This window comes from Rhipicephalus sanguineus, chromosome 10, assembly GCF_013339695.2.
Source record: "Rhipicephalus sanguineus isolate Rsan-2018 chromosome 10, BIME_Rsan_1.4, whole genome shotgun sequence".
Lineage (NCBI taxonomy): Eukaryota > Metazoa > Arthropoda > Arachnida > Ixodida > Ixodidae > Rhipicephalus > Rhipicephalus sanguineus.
Window position 1 is genome coordinate 65,386,391 of NC_051185.1, and position 21,171 is coordinate 65,407,561.

Below are 21,171 nucleotides of genomic sequence, written 5' to 3' on the forward strand. Positions count from 1 at the left end.
ATCGTGCGAATCGCGTGTTGGCAAATTACCCTTCCACAATGCCAAAAGCATTACTCTTGCCAATCGAAGGTGCACGGTGTATTACAGATATGCAAAACTAAAACACTGCCTGGAAGTTCCCTCACCAACTTGCAGTGTCATTGGGCTTTGATGCCATTTGCTAGGGTAAGATCAGACAGGTGCGCCGACTCCGCTCATCTGGAAGGGACACATTCTGCAACGTCGGATCTCACTTCACAGCTTCGTGTTTGTTAGGTGGCACTACGACTTAAGAAAAGCTGCGGAGGAGAGACGCTAGTCCTCCAGCATAGCCGCAGGTGGTGGGGGTCTCTCCCTCGTAGCCATAGCAACAGCGTACAGATGCGCTTTTCCGTGTTCCCATGTATGCTTGCCAATTCATTTTGTTGCCTGCTTTGTGCTTCCTGTCTCCGTTGCCGCCAGCCTCCCCAAGTCAGCACAGGCGCTCACGAGAGCAGGCTGTCGAATAATTTCCATGCACCTCGACAGATGGCGCTATGTGTTGTGAGGAGCGCAAGGGAAGGAGAAAGCGTGAAGAGGAGCGGAGGAAGAGAGCATAGGAATGAGCTAGATGCCCACGTACACGTTGCAGTCTGTGCTGAGTGATGCAATGCGTGGTGGCGGAGTCGGCACTCCTGTCTTATCTTACTCTGTGGCTGGGGCAGAGATCATTATTGGTAACCAAGGAGCAGACCATGTTCCAAAGGGGCCACTGATTTAACGTGGCAAGTTCCGAAAAATTTTACTGAGCCAATGTGGCCAAAATAGGAAAGAAGACACCGCTTGCCTTTCTGCGAGATGACCAGCTCCTCAAACTGTTTCTTCAGGGACGCCACTTCCTCCTTGAGGAGCGAGATGTCGCTCTCCAAGCTCTCAGGGATAGGGCTGCACTGACGGCTGGCCGTGTCACTGCTTGCGCGTGACCCGCAACGCCCCAAGGGCCGCAGGCTGCTCCCCCTCATGCTAGAGTTGCTCCTGTAGCACCTGTGAAGTCGAGTTTAGCTTTCAATGCACCTATTCAATCAACGTGGTTGAACAAAGCAGCTTATCAGTCAACTAGCAAAAGCTATTGTTCTGGCTACGCGAAAAGCAACTCTGAAAACTGATGGAACGATTGATGACGTTTAGACAAGTACTGAAAGAAAGCTACAATAACATTATTTTTTCTATATTTAAATAAATTCTGGGGTTTTATGTGCCAATACCATAATATGATCATAAGGCATGCCTCAGTTGGGGACTCTGGATTAACTTGACCACATGGCGTTTTTTAATGTGCCCCAAAATGCAAGTACACTGGCGTTTCTTGCATTTCACCCCACCATAGGTCGGCAAACTCAAGTCTGAGTCAGAGTGGGTCCGGTTGAGCAAATTTTTAGCGGGTCCGAGTGAGTCTGGCTGAGGAAAATATTGGCGAGTCTGAGTCTGAGTGAGCTTCACCTTTTATTGCCAACCTGTGGTCCTATCTACACTCAAACCTCAATATAACGAACATGGATATAACAAATTATCGGTTATAACGAAGTAAATGAAGAATAGTGTTGTCATAGATACAGTGTTACAAATAAACCTTTATAACTAATTTTCAGATATAACGAAGTTATTTTCGTGGCAGATGTGACTGTTATAATGAGATTTGAGTGTACTCATCTTCAGCATTACTGTCAGCCAGTGCTGGGCAGTATCGAAGATACATGTATCTTAGATACTATCTTAGATACTCTATGGGTATCTTGTATCTGTATCGCGATACGTCTCGAAAGACGAGTATCTGTATCTGTATTTCCGATACATTCGATAATGTATCGTGTATCTTAAGATACAAGATACTTCTATCGCAACACAACCGGGCGAAACAATAACCGCTAGCCAAGCTCCGCTTCTCAAGCTGGTACTGGTGCCACTAAGCCATCTGAATAAGTCTAAGGGCAGTGACGTTATTTTATTCTTACGTCGGAGTCACCCAGTCCGGGTAGAAGACGAGGAAGACAAGCACGCGGACGTCTACGCCCAGCCCACGTACCTTTTGTTTTCTTGACTTCTTTTATTTTCAGTCGTGCCAATGCCGCGACACAGCCACTGTCTTGCGCCGCGTACTTCACTACGTGCGGCGTCTATCGCACAAATTCTGATGTTGTTACAGTGTCGTTATTGAAGATTCTCTTGCGCCTTGCTAAAACTAAAAGTGATGCGTGCAAGAATGGGGTTGCTTTACGTCGCGTGGGTTTTACATATCAGCGATTTGAAGGATCTCGTGGATGTAAGTTTGACTTGCATGCAATGAATTAACTTATATGCAAATAAGGTTCTAACAACTTTAGCACCACTGGTACTGATGCTAGATCTAATAGAGCAACCGTTTACCTAACAGAAAATATCTTGGCGTACCATATTTTTCACTTCCCGCTACATTTATTCAAAGAATTTATTAAATCATAATTTGATTATTAGCACAAGTGCCTTCTTAGCTGTCATTTTGCATCACATACATTACCTAGGTCTCTGCACTGTTTTTTTTTCGGTCTGCTCACTGCAGTATGTCTTTTGTAACAGGCTCCCAAAATAAGACTTCTGCTTTATTCTTCTAACCTATCTGCTTTCTTTCTACTACTCTTTACACATTTACACCAGATATTATTATTATTATCTTTACACATTTACACGTTGCCAAGGCGATTTGAAAACAAATATATTATTATGTGGGCGTGCCTTGAGTATACAGTGCAAAATATTCTGCTTAAAGCTTAAGAAAATAGCGAAATTGAGTTTGCATTATAATAATGGAAATCATTAGGAGCCATCTTAAAGATGTCAGGAAGGGCATTCGAGAAACGTTGTTTTACTGAATGCTCCGTTTTACTCATAAGCTTCCAAACGAGCCGTTTCAGGAAATTTTCCATGGGCACTGAATTTTCTATTCTCTCAAGAGGTAAGCTGACGATACTTCATGCTCATAGCTATTAAGGGCGCCGTCTGTATTGTGTTTCTGTACTCGTTCAATGTGAATGTTTGATACACCACCTTTCTATTTTACTTATATTTGCTTTCCTGTTTTAGGCCTTCTTAAATATTTTTCGTATTACTAATCGCCACGTAATGGAGGGAGCTATAAACGGCAATAGCGCGAATAGCGGCAGTGTCCTGCGACGCTTTGTGCAACTATACAATACGTCTGAGACATTTCTGTGTTGCACATGTTCTCTCGTTGAAGGAAAATTGCGAAAAGATTGCACGTTAGTGAGTGTATCAACAAAGAATCCCTTACGCCAGCAGCTAAGTAGAACATGTAAACACATCGCAGTTTTACGTCATCTACGTATACACCAGGGGTCTCAAACTCAGCTTATAGCCGGCGGGCCGCAGTCGCAAAATTTAGCTCCAAGGGCCATGACAGTTAAGTAGGTGGGGTCGGAGAGAGTTTGAACAAAATGACGTTGCCATTTGAAAGAAAGCCTTTCCCATATCTCATATATAGGTCATTTCTGAAGGGGATTACCGATGTACACAACGAGTGAAATTTGGACGCGGATTGAAATATAGAGTTTTTTTCCACAGTTATGTTTCAGCACATGGGGACCACATGTTCCTCACGAAAGAAATGCTTGAGACCAGTCATGTCTGTGTAGCTCACGAACATATTTATTTAGAAAATAAAAACAAATGGGACGGAGACGGTCATGTGTGCCGGCCGGGCTGCTAGCAAACGGTCTTAAACCATTCGTCCCCCCCCCCCCCAAAAAAAAAAGTCGCTACCAGCGTTGTTGCTGCTGTATACCTGTCCGAATATACGGTATTGTGCACACTGTCTTTTACGGACAAGGTGAAAGTCCACCGCGGTATTTGCACCGTCGTGCGAAGGCTTCTCAAGACGTTATTGAGATTATATGGCAACCCGCTGCAAGCTGAGCAGCGACTCCCATAAATTGCAAAAATGACAAGCAAGAACCACTGTCAGCGAATTGTATAAAGAGTTGCCCTGTGAAGAAGCTAAAACAAGCCCCAATAAGTTGTTTTGGAAGGAAACTAATGCACTTTGAGCAAGATGGGCAAAACTTTTGAGATACTAACAGACATTTCATTCAAGTGAAACAAAATTGGTCACAGTTAAGAAATTTTCAAGCAGACATTTTCGTGTATAGGCGTTTGCTGCTACATTATACGGATCTATAACAACAAATCTGAGAATGTATCGAAGTATCTTAAGATACAATTGCCAAGTATCGTATCGGATACATTTATTGCGGCAGTATCTTGTATATGTATCTGCAATACTTCTTGCCTGAGTATCTTGTATCGTATCGCGATACAATTTCAAAGTATCTTTGCCCAGCCCTGCTGTCAGCCCTATATCGGCTTACGTTTATACTCGTCTATTCATACATATCTCAACGCACCCACGTTCGTGCCTACCTCAATATTTATTGGTCAGGGACGTGAATTGGAGGGGTACCATGACCTCCCTCTCATGGAAAGTTCTTGATAAAAATATCTGGTGTGAGTCGGGTATTTCATAAAAATGTCCTTACTGAATTACTGATAACTCGTACTTGAAGGTATAGGATCAAGAGGCGTATCGTAGAGCACCGATTATGTGAGATACTGGCATTAAAGAGCATTGACACCAAGATCGAAAAAAGCTAGTTTTACACTCACGGACTCATGAGTCGACTCACTCAGGCACACTCAGACTCAAGTCAAGCCGCGAGTCTGAGTCTGAGTGAGTCCAGCTGAGTAATATGTTGGTCAGTTTGAGTCCCAGCGAGTCCGGTTGAGATAAAGTTCAGCGAGTCTGAGTGAGTTCTGTTGAGGACAATTTTGGTGAGTGAGTCCGAGTGAGCCCTCAGATCAGAATATATTTTTTGAGTGAGTCTGAGTGAGCTCCAACTTTTTTGCTGAGCTATGCACCCCACACACGCCTACCCACGCAACCCAACTTTATAGCACACTAGAAAACAGCATGGTGTGATACTCGTATCACGCTACCTGTATGAAGTTCCCTTTCTTTCACTGTCATCCACTTTTTGCTATTCTCTCATATAAGTGCTTGTGCTATGAAATCCGACTGAGTCAAAAGAATGTTCCACATTCATTCTTATGGGTAAATGCAAGCAACCACTCACAAGGTTACAGATATGCAGTAAACACCGAAAAGGTGGATAAGGGAGCAGCTGTTGTAACATGACTGGCAATGCAGAGCAGTGTAATGCGGAGGTTGTGGGTTTGATTCCCAAAGTTAGAAACTTGTTTTTTTTTGTCAACTTTCTGTTTGTCTTATAATCACTACACTTCAGTTGAGAACCCCAAGTAACACTTCACATGCTTTCCTTGGCTTGGTTATCTGTTGGTGTCATGTGGTTGTGTCTAATAAAAGAACAAGCACCTAGATCAACCCCCTAGTTTTCGTTTGTCACTTCCTGTTGCAGTTTTAAGTTTGTTTTCCCTTCTAATAATAATAATTGTTGGGGTTTTATGTCACAAAACCACAGTATGATATGAGCGACAACAGTTGTGGAGGACTCCGAAAATTTTGATGACCCAGATTTTTTTTACGTGTGCCCAAATCTAAGCACACGGGGCCTCTACCATCGAGATGTGGCTGCCGTGGCTGGGATTTGATCCCGCGACCTTCACGTCAGCAGTCGAGCTGTTTTCTCTTCTCCTTTTTGTCTCTTTAGTGAGGAGCAAGTCTGCACACAGAAGGTACAAATATAACGTTACGCAAGAATTTCAAACGAAAGCTGGCCACCCTCACCTGAGCATGACTCCTTCCCTCCTGGCTACAGGCGACTGCAGTCGACTGACACTGCCAAAGTCAACAGGGGTAGGCCTCGCAGAGGCAGACTCAGTTGACGTTGATGGCTGGTGGGGGGTAGAGGCAAGTACAACGTCAAAGAACGCTCAAGACATGTTCCACAAGGATGGCAATGCTACAGACAGCAGGTGAAGAGCAAGCACAGTTTTCCATGCATTATTTCTGACTTAGCCAAGGTGGTGGCCTTCAGTTCAAATTGGAACTATGTTGAGGTTTTTTTCAATAGTGAAATTGTCCGATTTATTTGAACACGACCATGAAAGGAAGAAGTTAGCTTTGTTTGAGCTATAGCGCTGGTGTAGAGCTCTCAGAATCCCACGTAGACACCTCTATCTAAATCGTGAACATACACACAGGCAGCCTAATGCAATCACACCTTCCCTGAATGGCTTTTGCCAAAATACAAACACCATGCATGAAGCTCCCTTTCTGTATTTTCTGTAAGACATGCACAAAACAAGCAAACGAACCATTCTGAAGTGCTTCAACTTCTGCCAGCTTCCAAAAGACCACTCCATGAGCATTGCAAGAGCGCTAGCTAATTCATTCATGGCATTGTTTTGTGGCTGAAATGAAATTCCGGATTAAAAATGGGATCACTGTCCCCACCACATTGTAAGTTGGCTCTTCCCATCTCAAGTAGGTGAATCGCCTGTGTGAGTAGGTCACATGACAAGGCAGGTCACGCATATGGTACTGTATCTAGAACCCAGTGCCCGTGGCTTTAGTGAGCCAAGCTATGGCATTAAAAAAAAATTTTACTTCAGGTGCTGCTACCTAAACGCATGAAAACAGACAAATGACCTTGCTGCCTCTAAAACAAAACAAAAGAAACAATGTCCCAGAAGCCGATTTTCTTTTTCTCTAGGGCACAAATTTTTGTTCATTTCTTGAAAAGCAGCAAAATTATGAAAACCTACAGATCAAGTTTAAAACCAAATGAAAGAAAGATGATGCCCTTGCTGTGATATAACAGGCATGATACCGTCATATTATGCACTGTTGTGTAATACAGCAGAACCTCATTCATACATTTTGAAAATGAAAGAAAAAAGCAGGAAAATGTAGAATTCAAATTCACTAAAACATAGTGCTGTTTTGCTTGATAACGCAGATAACGTTGGCGGCTGGAAATCGCACAGAATGGGAACATATCAACAAGGTTCTAGTGTATACCACTGATTGTATATAAAAGTCCATTCTAAACATACCATCATGCAAGCAAATGCAATTTGCAGAGCTGCGAAGTCTAGTTTTGGTACAAAGATAGCACTTTGTTGTTTATAACTCTGTGCTTGGCTGTTCATTTTCGTCGAAAAGCAGCTACTGCCACGTCTAACCAACGACCCTATGCTCTGAAGACCAACGCTAATACTAGAGAATTAATCCTGGTGCTGTGCTCCACTGCGCTGTACAGGTCCCAGATAGCAGGTTTAACAGCAGGCCTCAATTAAATTATGTATACTTTCAGTCTATGTGCTTGAAAACATAGTCTTGTAAACTGAATTTTTTTTAAGCAGGCAATCGAGTATTGCGGCACCGAAATTTGGAATTCAGTAACTCTTGAAGTAGAAATTAGAGAAGAAATTTTCATTAAAAAGCGGTACTTATCTAAAGCATAATTCAGCTTTTGTCAATATATGAAATGTTGTCATGCCAGAATTCATTGTTTAGACAATTAATTACACGTTTATAATATGTATATGCACGCCCCACTATACCTCTAAATTAGGCCTGTAGGGTGCGTATATATATCGTAACGTTTACTTCAATCGTGCTGTTGGCGTATTGCATTTAATTCAGTGAACAGTATGTTTGCACTTGTTTTCAGGTAGCTTATACTATAAGTGTGTGGAATGTGGGCATCCCATAGCCTTTGGCTACGAGCCCAGCAGTTTATGAGCACATTCACTTACGGGTGGCAAATAAATGAAATGAGTGAATGAAAGGTGCTTAGTGATGAAGCAGCACTCACAGAGAGGATGTCCATCTTGGAGCAAATCCACGTAAGGCATCGGTAGGGCAGTGTCTCGTACCGAGACTTCCGCTTTCCCGACATTCTGGTTGTAAAAGACGGGAGAAACAGTGATATCTCAGATTAATCAGCTCGACATTGGGAACCAACGTTAGCCGGAGTGCCTGGCTCAGCAACGTGATCACCACAGCACAGTGAACTAGTTCACTAACCACGGTTCATGTTAAAAGAGACAGGGCGTGCAAACGCGGACAAAAGAGAAGTCATGACACCACGAATGCCGACTAACAACTGAAAAGGCGCACAGCGGCGGAAAAGAAAGTAGACAAAAAGCTTATCTGTGCATGCCCGGGCTTGAGGTGATACCTATCAATCCGGCACGCGTGGGAGTCAACGTGAGAGAACTGTTCAGGCACTTGATTTCTTCTTTATGCAAGTTAATCGACGGTAGGCTCACGCGCGCCCGCTACCACTTATCGATATGCCATGCATCAACCATTAGACGCGTTTCTTCACTCCTGTGCCTGCGCAAAACTGCGCATTCGTCGAAATTCGGCTTGCACTCACACTCTCAACAATGTAAAGATAAATTAGATGGTGAGCTTCCGGCTATCGATCTCTTGTGTTCCATTAATCTCTGGTCAGTCCACTTCTTGTTTACTACCCGCTCATCCTTTCTCTGCACGGCGGCATTCACGTTGAGCACCACGCGTGCCGGATTGACAGGTATCGCGTATCGCCTCTTCCCCGGGCATGCGCAGATAAGTTTTTGTCAGTTTTGTGTCTACCTTCTTTTCCGCCGCTGTGCGCCTGTTCAGTGTGGTGTCTTGACTTCTCTCTGGTGCCCGTGTTCGCACGCCCTGTCTCTTTAACATGAATACCTACTCAGCGCTCCGTTTCTCTAACCACGGTGTTGTGGAAACACACTCGAACGCGTCAGAACGCTGTTCGAAAAGAAAGACATGTGCGACAAGTGAAATAAGACGCAGCGCGACCAACTGCCACAAACAAGAGTCAGCAAGGTGACAAACGCATACGTGGAACCTATTGCGGTTCACGCAAAAACGAAGCCGTTTTGAAGGGAAATGCGCCGTTGCCTACCTTGCAGAACGCGTGCGTCGCTGCGATGAAAAGGAGAGGCAGCGCCTGGCTGAATCGTCGCTCGTGCGAGGTCAACTTGCACGATCGTCCGAGTCCGGCTGAACCTTCGCGTCTATTTCACTCCGAAAATGCATGAGGATCTTCAACCCCACCGAAATGCGCGAGCATCCTAATCACACAACGCCAGTGATTCAAAACATGGCGCCCGACTCGATGACGGATGGACAGAACGAGAAAAGTCGATGCAGGCCCACATGCGCCGCGCGCGCCGAACCTCCAAAATCGGTCACGCGAACATTTCGAAACAAAGAAAAGTGAGGTCGAAGTAGCAGCCAATTAGCCGCTTGGTAACACGTCTTTTCTTACCAAAAACATCAGCGTTTAAAATTTTCGCAGCACGTTTTGAATCGGGTTTTACTAGCTGTTCGCCCGCACAAGGCATTCGTTTTGAAACTGGATTGCGGATAATCGACGCCGATCATGTAAGGATTTCGGCGAATTGACGCCTGCCGGCGACGCGATTGACACAAGTCTTTCTCCCCGCAGGAGTTCTATAAATCTGGAAGCCACTAAAGACTTGTTGCTGCTCTACGAGACGCTCATGGATGAAGAAGAGCAGCGCAACTTGCTATGCGAGGTAGGATGGACGCACAGCTCTTCCTTTCTTTCCTCGTGCTCCGTCATAAGCGTTTAATGTATTGTATTGTTATTGTTGGTGAGAGATGATTCAAAGAGTCTTCGATCACATCGTGTTGCAGGATCAGATGCTGCTCAACTTTCTAGTCTACGTTCTGCAGGAGACGACAGAGGATATTGTGATGCTATCTCTCAAGGCAAGTTCGCACGCAGAGAAGAAACTTTATTTTGAACATTGTTATTAAGCGAGGTAATCCGATAATCACTGTTATGAAGTGTCAGCATTTTCTGTGTTTGCCTGTTGGTTATCACTTCGCAATGATCAAACGCAGCTCCACATCAAGGAAAAATTGAACTCCTTGTTCACCTTAGTTTTTGGCGACGGAGAATGCATTTGTAATGGGGGAAAAAATGAGGTGTCATTTAAAGACTCATTAGTAATTAGATTTCTGATCGATCGATAAATGAAGTCTCGCCTCATCATACATAAAGACTGTCACATAGGCTATGAGAATGAAGTTTCCCATGCTTAAATAGGAATTATGAAATATCAATTGAGTGTATACAATGAGTGACACTTTGTGCATTGCTGGATAATCTTTTGTGGAGCTGTAGATAACCTGACAAGCATCCTTTTGAATGCTTACTGTGTGGACGTGCACGCCACATTGTTTTTGTTCTTCAGGATGTTTGATATAAAGATGTACGCAGTGGGCAGCTCGTGTCCATATAGCTGGTAACACCAATATTCTTAGAACAGTGGTGTTAAGTTGGGAGCAGTTCACGTTAGAAGAACAGCTGGCCGCACAGATATGAACATTGTGGAGGGAAACAGCATTTCTGTTTTTTTTAATGAGTTGCCTTCACTGAGTATGAAAGAACACGCTCGCCCATATGCACATACTCACTGACACACTGAAGGCAGACATATGCCTCCCATTGCTTTTTCACGCTAGCACTCGACAGCATTCTTGTAATCACATCTGGAGTGTGTTTGTTAATGTTCTGAAGGCAACTTACCAAGGCAAATTGCCAAATGTATTAGTGTTATTTCAAGTAAGGTGTAAAGAAGTGAAAACTTTACATGATTCAACAAATACTTGATAAAGTGAATGGGAGGGCAGCTGCATGTAGCGCCACTGTAGCTCAATTGGTAGAGCATTGGACACGGTATCCAAAGGTTGGAGGTTTGGTTTTTGTTGAAGGCAAGTGTCGTTTCATCCACTTTAATTTCTTCTGACATTTTTTTATAATTTAATTACTGCAAGTAAGCGTCGTTGTCTGTTCGTTTTTAATAAGGTTGTGTCTAACAAAAAAAACGAGCCTTTAAATTTCCCTTCTTAAGAACATAAACAGAGGACTTCCAGCGTTTAACGCTTGTGCTTTTTTTATATCTCACTCGAATGAACAAGAAACACATTTTGTCAAGTTAGCATGTCTTGTCTCTGTTTCCTTGCACTCTCAAGTTCTTGTCTATGCACCAAACCACTCTTTGTTTGCAGTGGGTAGTAGGAGACTGGCGATTGCTTGTTAAAATTTCAGAGAATAAATTTCAACTGAAATCCTATGATTCTTTGCTATCATTTTCCCATTCCTGTTCTGGCAGGTTCTGGCTGCGCTGTGCGCCGACAACGACAGGTGCGCGACAGTCTCTCAGACCTTCGGCCTCTCGCCTTCACTGGAGCTGCTGAGTTCTGGGTAAGGTCCTATCCTTGGAGCACTCTTAAAAATGCACGCTGTGGATATTTGAAGCATCTGCTTGTCTGCTTTCATGCTCAAGTGCTTTCACTTATGCAGACATGAAAACACTGCCTGTGATAAACGGTTCTGTCTGCCTACATTTTCTTCAGGTGGAGTATTTTTTTTTTCTTCGACTCCCTGCTTACTTAACCCTTTGTGGTCCAGAACATTTACTCACCTTCCACCCATTCTGTTCTGAAGCTAAGGAAAAGCAAAGCTTAAATAAATGACGTTTACTTACTCTGGCAGAGATGACGCATAATGCGGTGAGAAAACGCGTGTGTGAATCAAACACAGAAGAGCTTATCCAGCAGTGCCCGACAACAGACCGCAAAGGGTTAAAGCTCTGCATAGGTTCTGTAAGGTATATTGAAATGAACGAATGAATTAATGAATGAACTGCTAATAATGGGTCTTCAAGCGTGTGCTGCCAGAGGTTACAACAATCGGGGAAGACAGTCAGAGCTACTTTTCACTGCAGGGCACACGACTATGGCATCAAGGAAGCTGCACTGAGGCTCAAGATGCGCCTGCTTGAAGCCAGGGTGGCACTGCTGTCCAGGCAGCAACAAGAAGCAGCCTTGGCCGACATGCGGCTGTCGTTCCGGGACCATCGCAGTGCTGGGTATGCATGCACATGTGCAATGAAGCAGTGTAAAAATTGGGGGACCCTTAAGCTTCACCTTTAAGAGTTGCAAGCGATAGCGACATTCGCACACACACACACATGCACTATCGCCTTCCCAATCGCTAGCCTGCCTTCGCTTCTCGGTGGAGACCTAAACTGTGCCACAAGGAAAGCCAATGTGCGAATGCCCTCCGGCTCCTATCTTTATTTGCATCTACCTTGAATTTTCGCTCCCTGCCAATGCTGCTTTTTTGCTGACAACCAAAGCCGCCACCGCTGACATCGGAATTTCTGTGAAATGAGCTCTTTAATGCTATCGCGTTAAAAGGCCCAAAGACGCCAAGAAAATGTAGCTTTTTCAAACATTACTGTATAGACACAGAATTAGCTGCTGCGTCTTACATTCTTACATGCTACTATTTATACTGTGGCCCATTATGCTTAAGGGACAACTGTAACAGAGTATTAGACTGCATAAAAAAAAAAACCTAGTTTCAAACAGTGTAGATGTCGAGAAGCCTCTATGCAAAATTTGACATCTGAAATGTGAGCAGAAGCGTTGCAAAATGTAGTGGAAATTGCAGTTCTTTTTTTCTGGAATTGAAATAAAAGGACACCGCCACGTGATGTAACTGCAGAAGAGCAGTTGCCTCACATAGCAGCGATTGCACCAACATGTCGCCCGCTATAAAAGCACTGTCTGCATAGCTTCAACACATTTTTAAACTCTTACATTGCTCTTAATGATTTGGCCTTCGCATTAAACACCTTCTTTATTTTTTATTTCAGGAAGGACAGCAGCTTCATTGCACCAATGCCGTCTCCAGCCAAGTGTCCATCGTTTCTCGGGCAGCACAATGGGGCAGCAAAGGTTGTTTCACTACGCATTGAGGGCCTTTGTTCTGAGGTCAGTACATCATAGCCACTGTTTTGCTATTCGTAGACAAGCACAAAGCCAATACTTAACAGCGTCTGAATGCGAGACTTTTGGTACGTATCCATAGTCAGAACAGTGCAGAATAAAACATGGACAAGTACACAAAGGACTAGCTCTGACTGCCAACTGCTTTTGGTTTCTTCTGAAAACACGCTAATATACCTTAAAAGGGGGTACACAGGGAAGGGAGAAATTATCAGGACTTCTAGCGGTGCATGCGTCGAGTTACAAAACTTGCTTAGTCAACGAAAGATTTGTTGCAGAGATAGCTACACTCCATGTCAGTCAGATTAATCGAAGGCACACTACTAGCATGTCCCGCATTCCATAGAGTTTCTTACAATAATACCTAGAGGGGAATCTGGCGCTAGTGTCTACGCGGGCTCCTTGAGACGCGCTTCAACCACCATGGGAATGATGGGAAGTACAGGCTTCGGATTTGCTTCGGATGGATTAGGTTCTTGAGATTCGCAACGCTTGTTTGCCGAGTGTAAAACAAAGGGATATGAAGTTAATTCCAATTAAAACTTGCTTCATTCTTTTGTATGTAAAACTTATTGCAAAAAGTTTGCGTGACCGTGAGATGGAAGTGAAACCTGGACAAATTCAACCACCAGGGTATGCATTGCTCTGCAATTGTGTTCCAGATTTGGCATCACCAAATAATGAATTATTTTTGTACAGCACTTGAAAAGAAACACGCTTGTTTTTCCCTCGAAAGTACGCAATATCTATTTATGGAAATAACAGTACTGTATTGAGTGAGAAACACTTAACGTACCGTTTGCTGCGATGCCAGGTGCGTTTGTTCAAGTGGTCTGCCTCCAACGCATCTTTCGTTTTGTTGTGAAGTCGAGTCAGAGGAACGCGACGGTGCGTCTACCTAGCTTCGCCGTCGTTTTGCAGCTGATTTGAACGAGTTTTGGTAAGACGCGCATATCAAACAAACGTGAACGCGATGCAGTCTGCTGCACTGACATGGGACGCTACATCTGTGCGCAGCGGTGAGTGCACGACGCTTTGCTAAAACTGTCAAATACAACCTGTAAAGCTGCAGCGTCGCAGCAAACCAAGAGATCTAGCGGTCTTCAGCCTCTTTGAACAACAAAGGCGCTGCTTGAGTGCTTTGAAACACACCCCACTACCCACGCCTCGCGAAGAACGAAACTGAAACTGTAGAAAAAGATCCGTAGACAGTTCGCTAGCTAACGCTATCCAATCCGAAGCCTGTACTTCCCATAATTCCCATGGTGGTTGAACGATCGCAGCGCCAGTTTCCTCTCTAGGGTATTGTATGAAACTCTATGCCGCATTCATTGCGAACGCCTCGAAAACGTCACATGCAGTCTCAACTTTGTATCTGCGCTAAACCCTGGTCTCTTGAAAAACCTATGGGCAGCCACATTTTGCACAGTGAATAGCCTAATTGCTAAAACAGGGTCACTTTTGATCACAATTGGGCCTGATCCAGATCAGATTTCTTTGTCATGATTGGCTCCTTTACACAAGCTGCAGAAGGTAGCCAATCGCTGCGGGGGAACTTTGTCCCGATTTGGCTTAATCGCAATCTTCAATTAGCGCACCTTGCGACACCGGTACAAGTTAAAGGGGCCCTGCAACACCTCTTCAACGTTGTCAGAAAATGCTGCCGATCGGTAGTCCAGGCTCCTGAGAACATACGAGCCAAACATTATAGCACAGCACGTGGCCTGGAAATTACAATTAATTCTCAAAGTCAGCTAGAAATCCCTCCCTCTTCTATCTACAAATGATGTCATATACCCAAATTACTGCGACATATATATTGAAATCCATGGCCAATGGCTGATTTGAGCATCCTGAGCTGCTTACCTACCGTGGCCGCGGCAGGATGCCACGACATGCTCGCAATCGCACTAAAGAAAAGCCGCGCGTTCGAAGAAAAAAAGAAAAGAAAGCGCTCAAGGTCATGACGTGTGCTGACGAAGGGACACATCTTGCCCCCTTGTCATCCCTCCCTGCGTAGCTTTCAGTGCGCTCACTTGTACGAGAGGAGAGAGAAAGCGTTTGAGGTGGATGACAAATTCCTGTAACTCCGCTCGTACTTGACGGATTTTAAAAATTTTTGCGGCAGTTGATTCGTGAAGCAATAAGCTCTTTTGGTGAAGCCATTTGACGATTACTTAAAAAAGTGTTGCAGGGCCCCTTTAAGGTCAAGTTGTATGCTCGTTTGTACAAGGTGCACGAGGTATACTTGAAGGTACAATAACGACTTCACCAATGGCAACAACATTGGCAAGAATAAAAATGTTAATTCTATATGTTTGACACAGTTTTGATTTTTCGCAACTGTCTGTAGTACTGCCAGATAAAGCCATCTTCATTGTCACTTACTGACTGAATTAGGCTTTGATTACAGCTGCATACGAATATATTGGATAGTGCACGTTGATGTTGGGCAGTGGTTCAATAGCATTTGTTAGCTTTAGGCGTGGTGTGTCTGTTTGTTCATCTCACCTTCAGCAACAATGTTTGTATGCAGCAGCACGGCAGGTTTATTGGATGATGCAACATTGAGAGTGATGTGGCTAGAGAAGTTCAAAGACAGCTGCCATTGGGCTGTGCAAGCTCTGCGGGGAAAAACAAATTACATAGGAGTGTCATGTAACACTACGTGCAAAGCTTCACTGGATTCTGCCATTTGAAGCTGCACTTGCAATGGCTTTTCAGTGTTCACACTTATTATAATAACGTCCATCTTATGTAAAAACTAGAGCTGTGTGAATAGCAAAATTTTGGGTGCGAAGCGAGTTCGAATAATAAAGATTGAGTGCGAATCGAATCGAATAATTTCGAATAATTTTCGAATATTTCTCAAACATTTTTCGAATAATTCGAAGTGAAATTACAGAAAAAGTTGCAGAGAATCCCTGAGTATGTTTTTGTGAGATCGCAACATGAAAGTGTTTCTTTTCGCTAGGTTAATGAAGTGCTGGTGGGGTCATATTTCATAGTTGTCTTTCTTATCAAGAGTGAGGCAATGTAGAGGCCGAATTGTATTTATGTACATGATTTGGTGCAACCAATGTGTTGCCGACAACAGTTTACACGTGATAGGCAGAGATGCCATTTCCTCAGCCTCTCCTCCTCTTTCAACTGCTGTGGAAGGCCAACTGATGTGGCGGACAAGGGTGCGCTCCCTTCAAGTCCGAAGTTCCAAATCTGCCTCGTAGACGTCGATATATAAGAACATCTGAAATTTTGGATGCTAAAAAGCTTCGGCGTCCGATTCTTCGGACTTCCTGCCCAAATTTCAGCTCCAAAACAGCATTAATTGCTCCCCCAACTCTGCCACATCTTTCATATCCATATCGAAACCAGCGTTTTCTTGAGTTAATACACTTGCGACCGTAGCGGAGCTTGAAAGGCAGCTTTGCCGCAATACGGGGGTGTGATGAGGTGAAGCATATTGAAAATCTAGGGACCACTTCCAAACGGACGTTCTGTCTCTTGGCTAAGTTCGACCGTAACGGACCTTGAAAGGCAGCTTTGCCGCAATACGGGGGTGTAATGAGGTGAAGCATATTGAAACTCTAGAGACCATTTTCAACCGGACTTAGTCTCTTGGCTAAGTTCGACCGTAACGGAGCTTGAAAGGCAGCTTTGCCGCAATACGGGGGTGTTAGGAGGTGAAGCATATTGAAAATCTAGTGACCACTTCCAATCAAACGTTGACTGTCTTTTGCCTAAGTTCGACCGTAACGAAGCTTGAAAGGCAGCTTTGCCGCAATACGGGGGTGTGATGAGGTGAAGCATATTGAAAATCTAGGGACCACTTCCAGTCAGACGTTGACTGCATTTGTCTTTGGGAAGTTCGAATAGTAAAGTTTCAGTGCGAATCGAATAGCAATCACTATTCGAAAAATATTCGAAATTTCGAATATTCGCACACCCCTAGTAAAAACTCAACTGTCTGAGTGGTGTCTGAGCAGTGGCAATGCTTCTTCCTCCTCTTTTTTTAACGCAGGTAATAAATGGTCATGAACTCTGTACATGTAGAGTGCAACGGCCTTACCCATCATCAGAATATGCATCCAAGTTGCTTCAAGGCACAAACACAGCTTCTTTAGCACACACGACTGTTGTACACTCCAAACTAATCTGCTCATCTCAGACCGTTCTAGCATGGAGCAATCTGCAACTCATTACTGTGATTCATATTCATGTGGGCTCTAGCAATCGTGTTTCGGCAAGAGAACACTTGTCACAATGCTGAGGGGCCTTGTTCTAACTTGCTCCGTCAGTCTCGCTCCATACTATTATCCGTGCACATCGTATTCTTATGAACTAGGCTTGTGCGAATAGTAAATTTTAGGTTCGAAGCGAATAGTGATTTTGGTCGAATAATTTCGAATCGAATTCGAATAGTATATATCACATATTATAAAAAAAAAAATGAGCATATTTGTCATGACCCAACCAACCTGCAAAACGTTTTTTTTTTTTTTTAATTGTAACAAGGCATGTTCAAATGTCATTCTTCTTGGTTCTAAGGAAGTGGAAGCAACTTTGAATAGTAGCAGGATTTGGCTTTCGGTAGAATGCAAATGATAACCTGTAAAATATGTTACGTTTTAAAATTTACTATACTTGGAGCATGTAAGCCGGTATAACAAGTTTTTAAACTTGAAAAATGATGAATCGATGTGGCGGTAATATGTTCATTTAACCTTGAAGTGGGGCTTCGCGGCAATGCGGATTTTCCCTGGAAGGGTGTATTCACTGTAGAGCACCCCTCCACTGCAGCAAAACCACTTTTGCAGGTGGTTACAAGCGGAAGTGCGGATTTACCCTGGAAAGGTGTATTCACGGTACAGCACCCCTCCACCGCAGTGAAACCACCTCTACAGGGGGGTTATAAGCGGACTAATATACACCTATTCGTTCGTTTCGAATACTTCGAAATTTTCAATAATTTAAATTCGAATTGAAGCGAATTCGAATACTGTATTATTCGTTCGAATATTCGAACTGCTAGAATATTCGCACAAGCCTAGTATGAACACAATATTTTGCAAGTACTTCAAATCTGGTTTCGTTAGATCTGACAGCAGCAATAGTCGTTACATGTGCTTTTGGAATATATGGACAGGAAGATGTTTTTTTGTTGATGTTTCTTAACAGAGCGACAGAGAACTGTGCAAGGAGAAGTTGCTCGCCGTGCAAGGTGTCATCAGCTTCACGTTCGACATCGAGAGGCGGCGGTGCGTCGTTCGGGTCAGGTCGGATCTGTCGCCACGGGTGAGCACGAAGGCAATGTTTGGTTCCGTCACCATTGCATGATGCAAGTGCGAGTTGAGTTTGAGCATACGCTGCTGTTAATATATGTGCCCTCCGTGTCCAAATGTTACGTTCTCTTGAAGCTTAGAAGTACTGAAGTGAGTGCAATCCTGTTGCATATTTTCCAGATATTGATACAAGCTATCAAGTCTACAGGAACAATGTCGGCGATGCAGGTGGCCAACAGCGCTATTCCAAAAACACCGACCAGTAACAAAACAAAGGTTCGTTCTTTCTTCGTCAGTTGAACATCGGTGCAATAAAAAATCTAAGAAATGTTCGTCATCAGAACCAGTACCTGATGAATATACTATTATAAATGTGAAATGTAACAAACATACTTTTGTTTCGGACGCTGGTGCAGACTAATGGTAGAATACCCAATGACGTAGGCATAGTAGACTTGCTGGTGAACCGTTACTAAATAGTGTTTAAAAGTATGCAAAACTGTCATTGCAGTGACATTTACACAGTTTGATCACAAAGGAATGTTCTTATATTTTCTTCTTCAAAGAGTTGCACAACATTTATAGTTCTGTACAATGGCTGCTTAGGATAGCACCAAATGGACATCTTACCCTGCTCCGCTGTTTCCAGATGCATTTTTTCTGGTACTGTTTTATTTAAATGTGGTGATGACGATAAAACCAATAGCCTCATGCCTGCACTTTTCAGCCTACACAGCCTTCAGCCAAAGACACTAGACTCGATGTCGGTGATGAGGTTACTCGGGAAACGGAAGACGAGAAAAAGGACGATAGAGAAAACCTGCCAGCCTACCTTCCCGAGGTGGACAGCCCGATCCGAGCAGATGCTGTTGTGCGGCAAAAGAAGTCGAAGAGCTCTTCTGCAACCAGCTGGCTTGGATCGGCCGCCACGTTCATCACCAAGTCACTCTACTGGTGAACAGTGACTCAAGCTCAGTGACTCTGTGACCTTGATGATGCGACAGACTGCTCGTGAACTTTCATGAGGACTTGTGCCAGTTGTGCATAGTGTCTGTTATCTCAAGAGTCTAATGGCACTCTGTTAAGGGGAGAAAAATTGCGATTCAAAATCGGTGTCTGTTACACCACAACAGTATGGCTACCATATTGTTTGGTGGCTCGCATTATGCCGTTTTAGCGTCCATCTACACCACTGCCATTACGATCTCTATCTCCTGTGTGATAGTAATGCTACCTTGTGTACGCAAGGCTGGCAAAGCAAAATAGCTGTACACGAAAATTCTACAATATATGCCACTGTGCCTTGCATTGCAAGTTGTCTGTGTGTGCCTGCCCTGTGTAAGCTTCTCCATGTGCTGCGACCAACATTACTAGATGGAGGCAGTTGGAAAACTGCACAGGATCGCCATGGAAGCGGCTTGGCCGCTCGCTGTCTCCCAAAAAGTGGGGGCGCTGCGAGCGTTTTGCGCCCTGTTCACGTGACGTGTTTCGCCTCGCTGCATGGATTCCTCCATGTTCGTCTGCTCCGCGCGACGCCGGCTGCGCCGCGGAGAGGGTCACGTGACGTGGTCGCAAAGCGATGCCAGCGACACCTGGAATGAGCAACGATCTGCGGCCGCCTCCTCGCGCGAGTTTTCCAACTGTCCCCATCCAGTAACGTTGGCCGCGACTTAGAGCACTTTGTTATTCTTACTTTAACCTGCCAACTTGGCAGATTCACAATGATTCACGTGCATGCGTTGGCTGCCAGCACAAAATGAGAAACGTCCTTTGAAATTTTGCGCTTCTAGGAGCACAAATAGGTCACACCATAAGACAGCGACCGTGCTGTGTTGCAATTGCATACAAGCTCCACACATTGTTGTGGACTTCAGAAATGGGTGGTTGATGCTGTAATTATGTGCGAATAATTTAAAGGATAGCACAGCTTCTTAAAAAAACTTTTGTTGGCATGTTCCACATGAAACGATTGAAGTGAAAATGCAGTGAAGTTTGTGTCTATGATGTTAAATTTGATTTTATTGCTCTTATAATAAATGATGCCTTGCAGAGAGTAAGTGATGTACCAATGTCATAAAAAATTCAGGAGCCCTTCCGCTACCTCTAACTGTGGCTCACCCACTGTGGGGGATTGGCCATGAATTGAGTGGTTTTATAAAATGTTATGGAACTTTACAATGATGGAGATGACCTAATACTTTTCTTTCTTTCTATTGCATTGTGTAATGCTCCCTCCTAACTGCTTCCTTCCTCCATGCCGGGAATCTGACCTTCATCCACATGCTTAGTAACGCAATGCTTCTGTTGCTACAGGCAATAACGACGGTCGTGCGTTGATATCCAGGCAACAATGAAATCTGGGCATGTGAAATGAGAAGTGAAATCTATAAAAGATCCGATTGCCATATCGGAAACAGCTAATCGCCAACTAGCCCACGATCTAGAGAGCATCAGTTATTGAAAGACTACGCATACAAATACGCATGTGACGAACACACCTTAGAGGGCAGTATTTCCATACACTCTCAGTGTTTTTCGCGTACGATGTCACCGCTGAAACCTGTAACTCATAACACACTTCCTTTGAAAAAGCACAAAGTTGACTAGAGTCAGTTGAAGGAGTGGAAGAATACTAACTGCACCAGTTGCACCAACTACTGACAAAATGGGCAGGGCTGTCACAATGCACTAACTTTTCTACACTTCCGCATTCGACCTGGTCAATGCCGACTGCGTATTGCCACCATTCTTTGTCCCAGTAAATGGTAAAAAATGTAGTAGTAGTTATTTCTTAGATTTAAAAGTGAACAATAGCCCACCTTTTCGTCTTACTTCAGTAGTATTTGTAATTGGGCTAATGCACCGCACTGGCCCAGTGGAGATTTAAAGGCCTACATAAGCTTGCCAGGCAATTATCGGTTATAATGAAGTAAATGAATAGTCTTGCCATGAAAACGGTGCTACAAATATACGTTTATAATGAATTTCGGATATAACGAAGCTATATTCATGTCGGAGGTACTTTGTTATAATGAGGTCGGATCGTAGCATGTTTGC

General features: G+C 43.9%; 2 protein-coding genes and 1 long non-coding RNA gene across 3 annotated transcripts; 2 read left to right on the plus strand and 1 right to left on the minus strand.

Moving 5' to 3' along the window:
• Positions 1–160: 160 nt before the first annotated feature.
• Positions 161–9,118, minus strand: LOC119372018 (uncharacterized). The gene is made up of 6 exons (XM_049420101.1): positions 8,907–9,118; positions 7,806–7,890; positions 6,301–6,396; positions 5,771–5,877; positions 806–1,002; positions 161–198 (listed from the first exon to the last, which is right to left on the minus strand). Exons 2-6 carry the CDS (start codon positions 7,887–7,889, stop codon positions 161–163), a joined length of 522 nt encoding a protein of 173 aa, XP_049276058.1. The 5' UTR covers position 7,890; positions 8,907–9,118.
• Positions 9,119–9,341: 223 nt separating this feature from the next.
• LOC125760166 (uncharacterized) lies at positions 9,342–9,760 on the plus strand. The gene is made up of 3 exons (XR_007417805.1): positions 9,342–9,388; positions 9,453–9,543; positions 9,665–9,760. It is a non-coding gene; the product is annotated as an uncharacterized LOC125760166 (long non-coding RNA).
• A 1,375-nt stretch (positions 9,761–11,135) lies between these two features.
• LOC119372020 (armadillo repeat-containing protein 1) lies at positions 11,136–19,470 on the plus strand. Its single transcript, XM_037642461.2, has 6 exons — positions 11,136–11,240; positions 11,764–11,907; positions 12,700–12,817; positions 18,011–18,127; positions 18,295–18,390; positions 18,842–19,470. The coding sequence occupies exons 2-6, from the start codon at positions 11,807–11,809 to the stop codon at positions 19,070–19,072; spliced, it is 663 nt and encodes a 220-aa protein (XP_037498389.2). The 5' UTR covers positions 11,136–11,240; positions 11,764–11,806; the 3' UTR covers positions 19,073–19,470.
• Positions 19,471–21,171: the final 1,701 nt, after the last annotated feature.

What these genes read in the sequence shown, in the direction of transcription:
- LOC119372018 (XM_049420101.1), bottom strand. Translation starts at nt 7,889, where the DNA reads ATGTCGGGAAAGCGGAAGTCTCGGTACGAGACACTGCCCTACCGATGC. An exon ending in CCAAGATGGACATCCTCTCT is followed by an intron (nt 6,397 to 7,805) that starts GTGAGTGCTGCT and finishes ATTTCATTTCAG; the next exon opens with CCACAAAACAATGCCATGAA. An exon ending in GCTGGTCATCTCGCAGAAAG is followed by an intron (nt 199 to 805) that starts GCAAGCGGTGTC and finishes TGTCCCTTCCAG; the next exon opens with ATGAGCGGAGTCGGCGCACC.
- LOC119372020 (XM_037642461.2), top strand. Translation starts at nt 11,807, where the DNA reads ATGCGCCTGCTTGAAGCCAGGGTGGCACTGCTGTCCAGGCAGCAACAA. An exon ending in TTGAGGGCCTTTGTTCTGAG is followed by an intron (nt 12,818 to 18,010) that starts GTCAGTACATCA and finishes GTTTCTTAACAG; the next exon opens with AGCGACAGAGAACTGTGCAA. An exon ending in CGACCAGTAACAAAACAAAG is followed by an intron (nt 18,391 to 18,841) that starts GTTCGTTCTTTC and finishes TGCACTTTTCAG; the next exon opens with CCTACACAGCCTTCAGCCAA.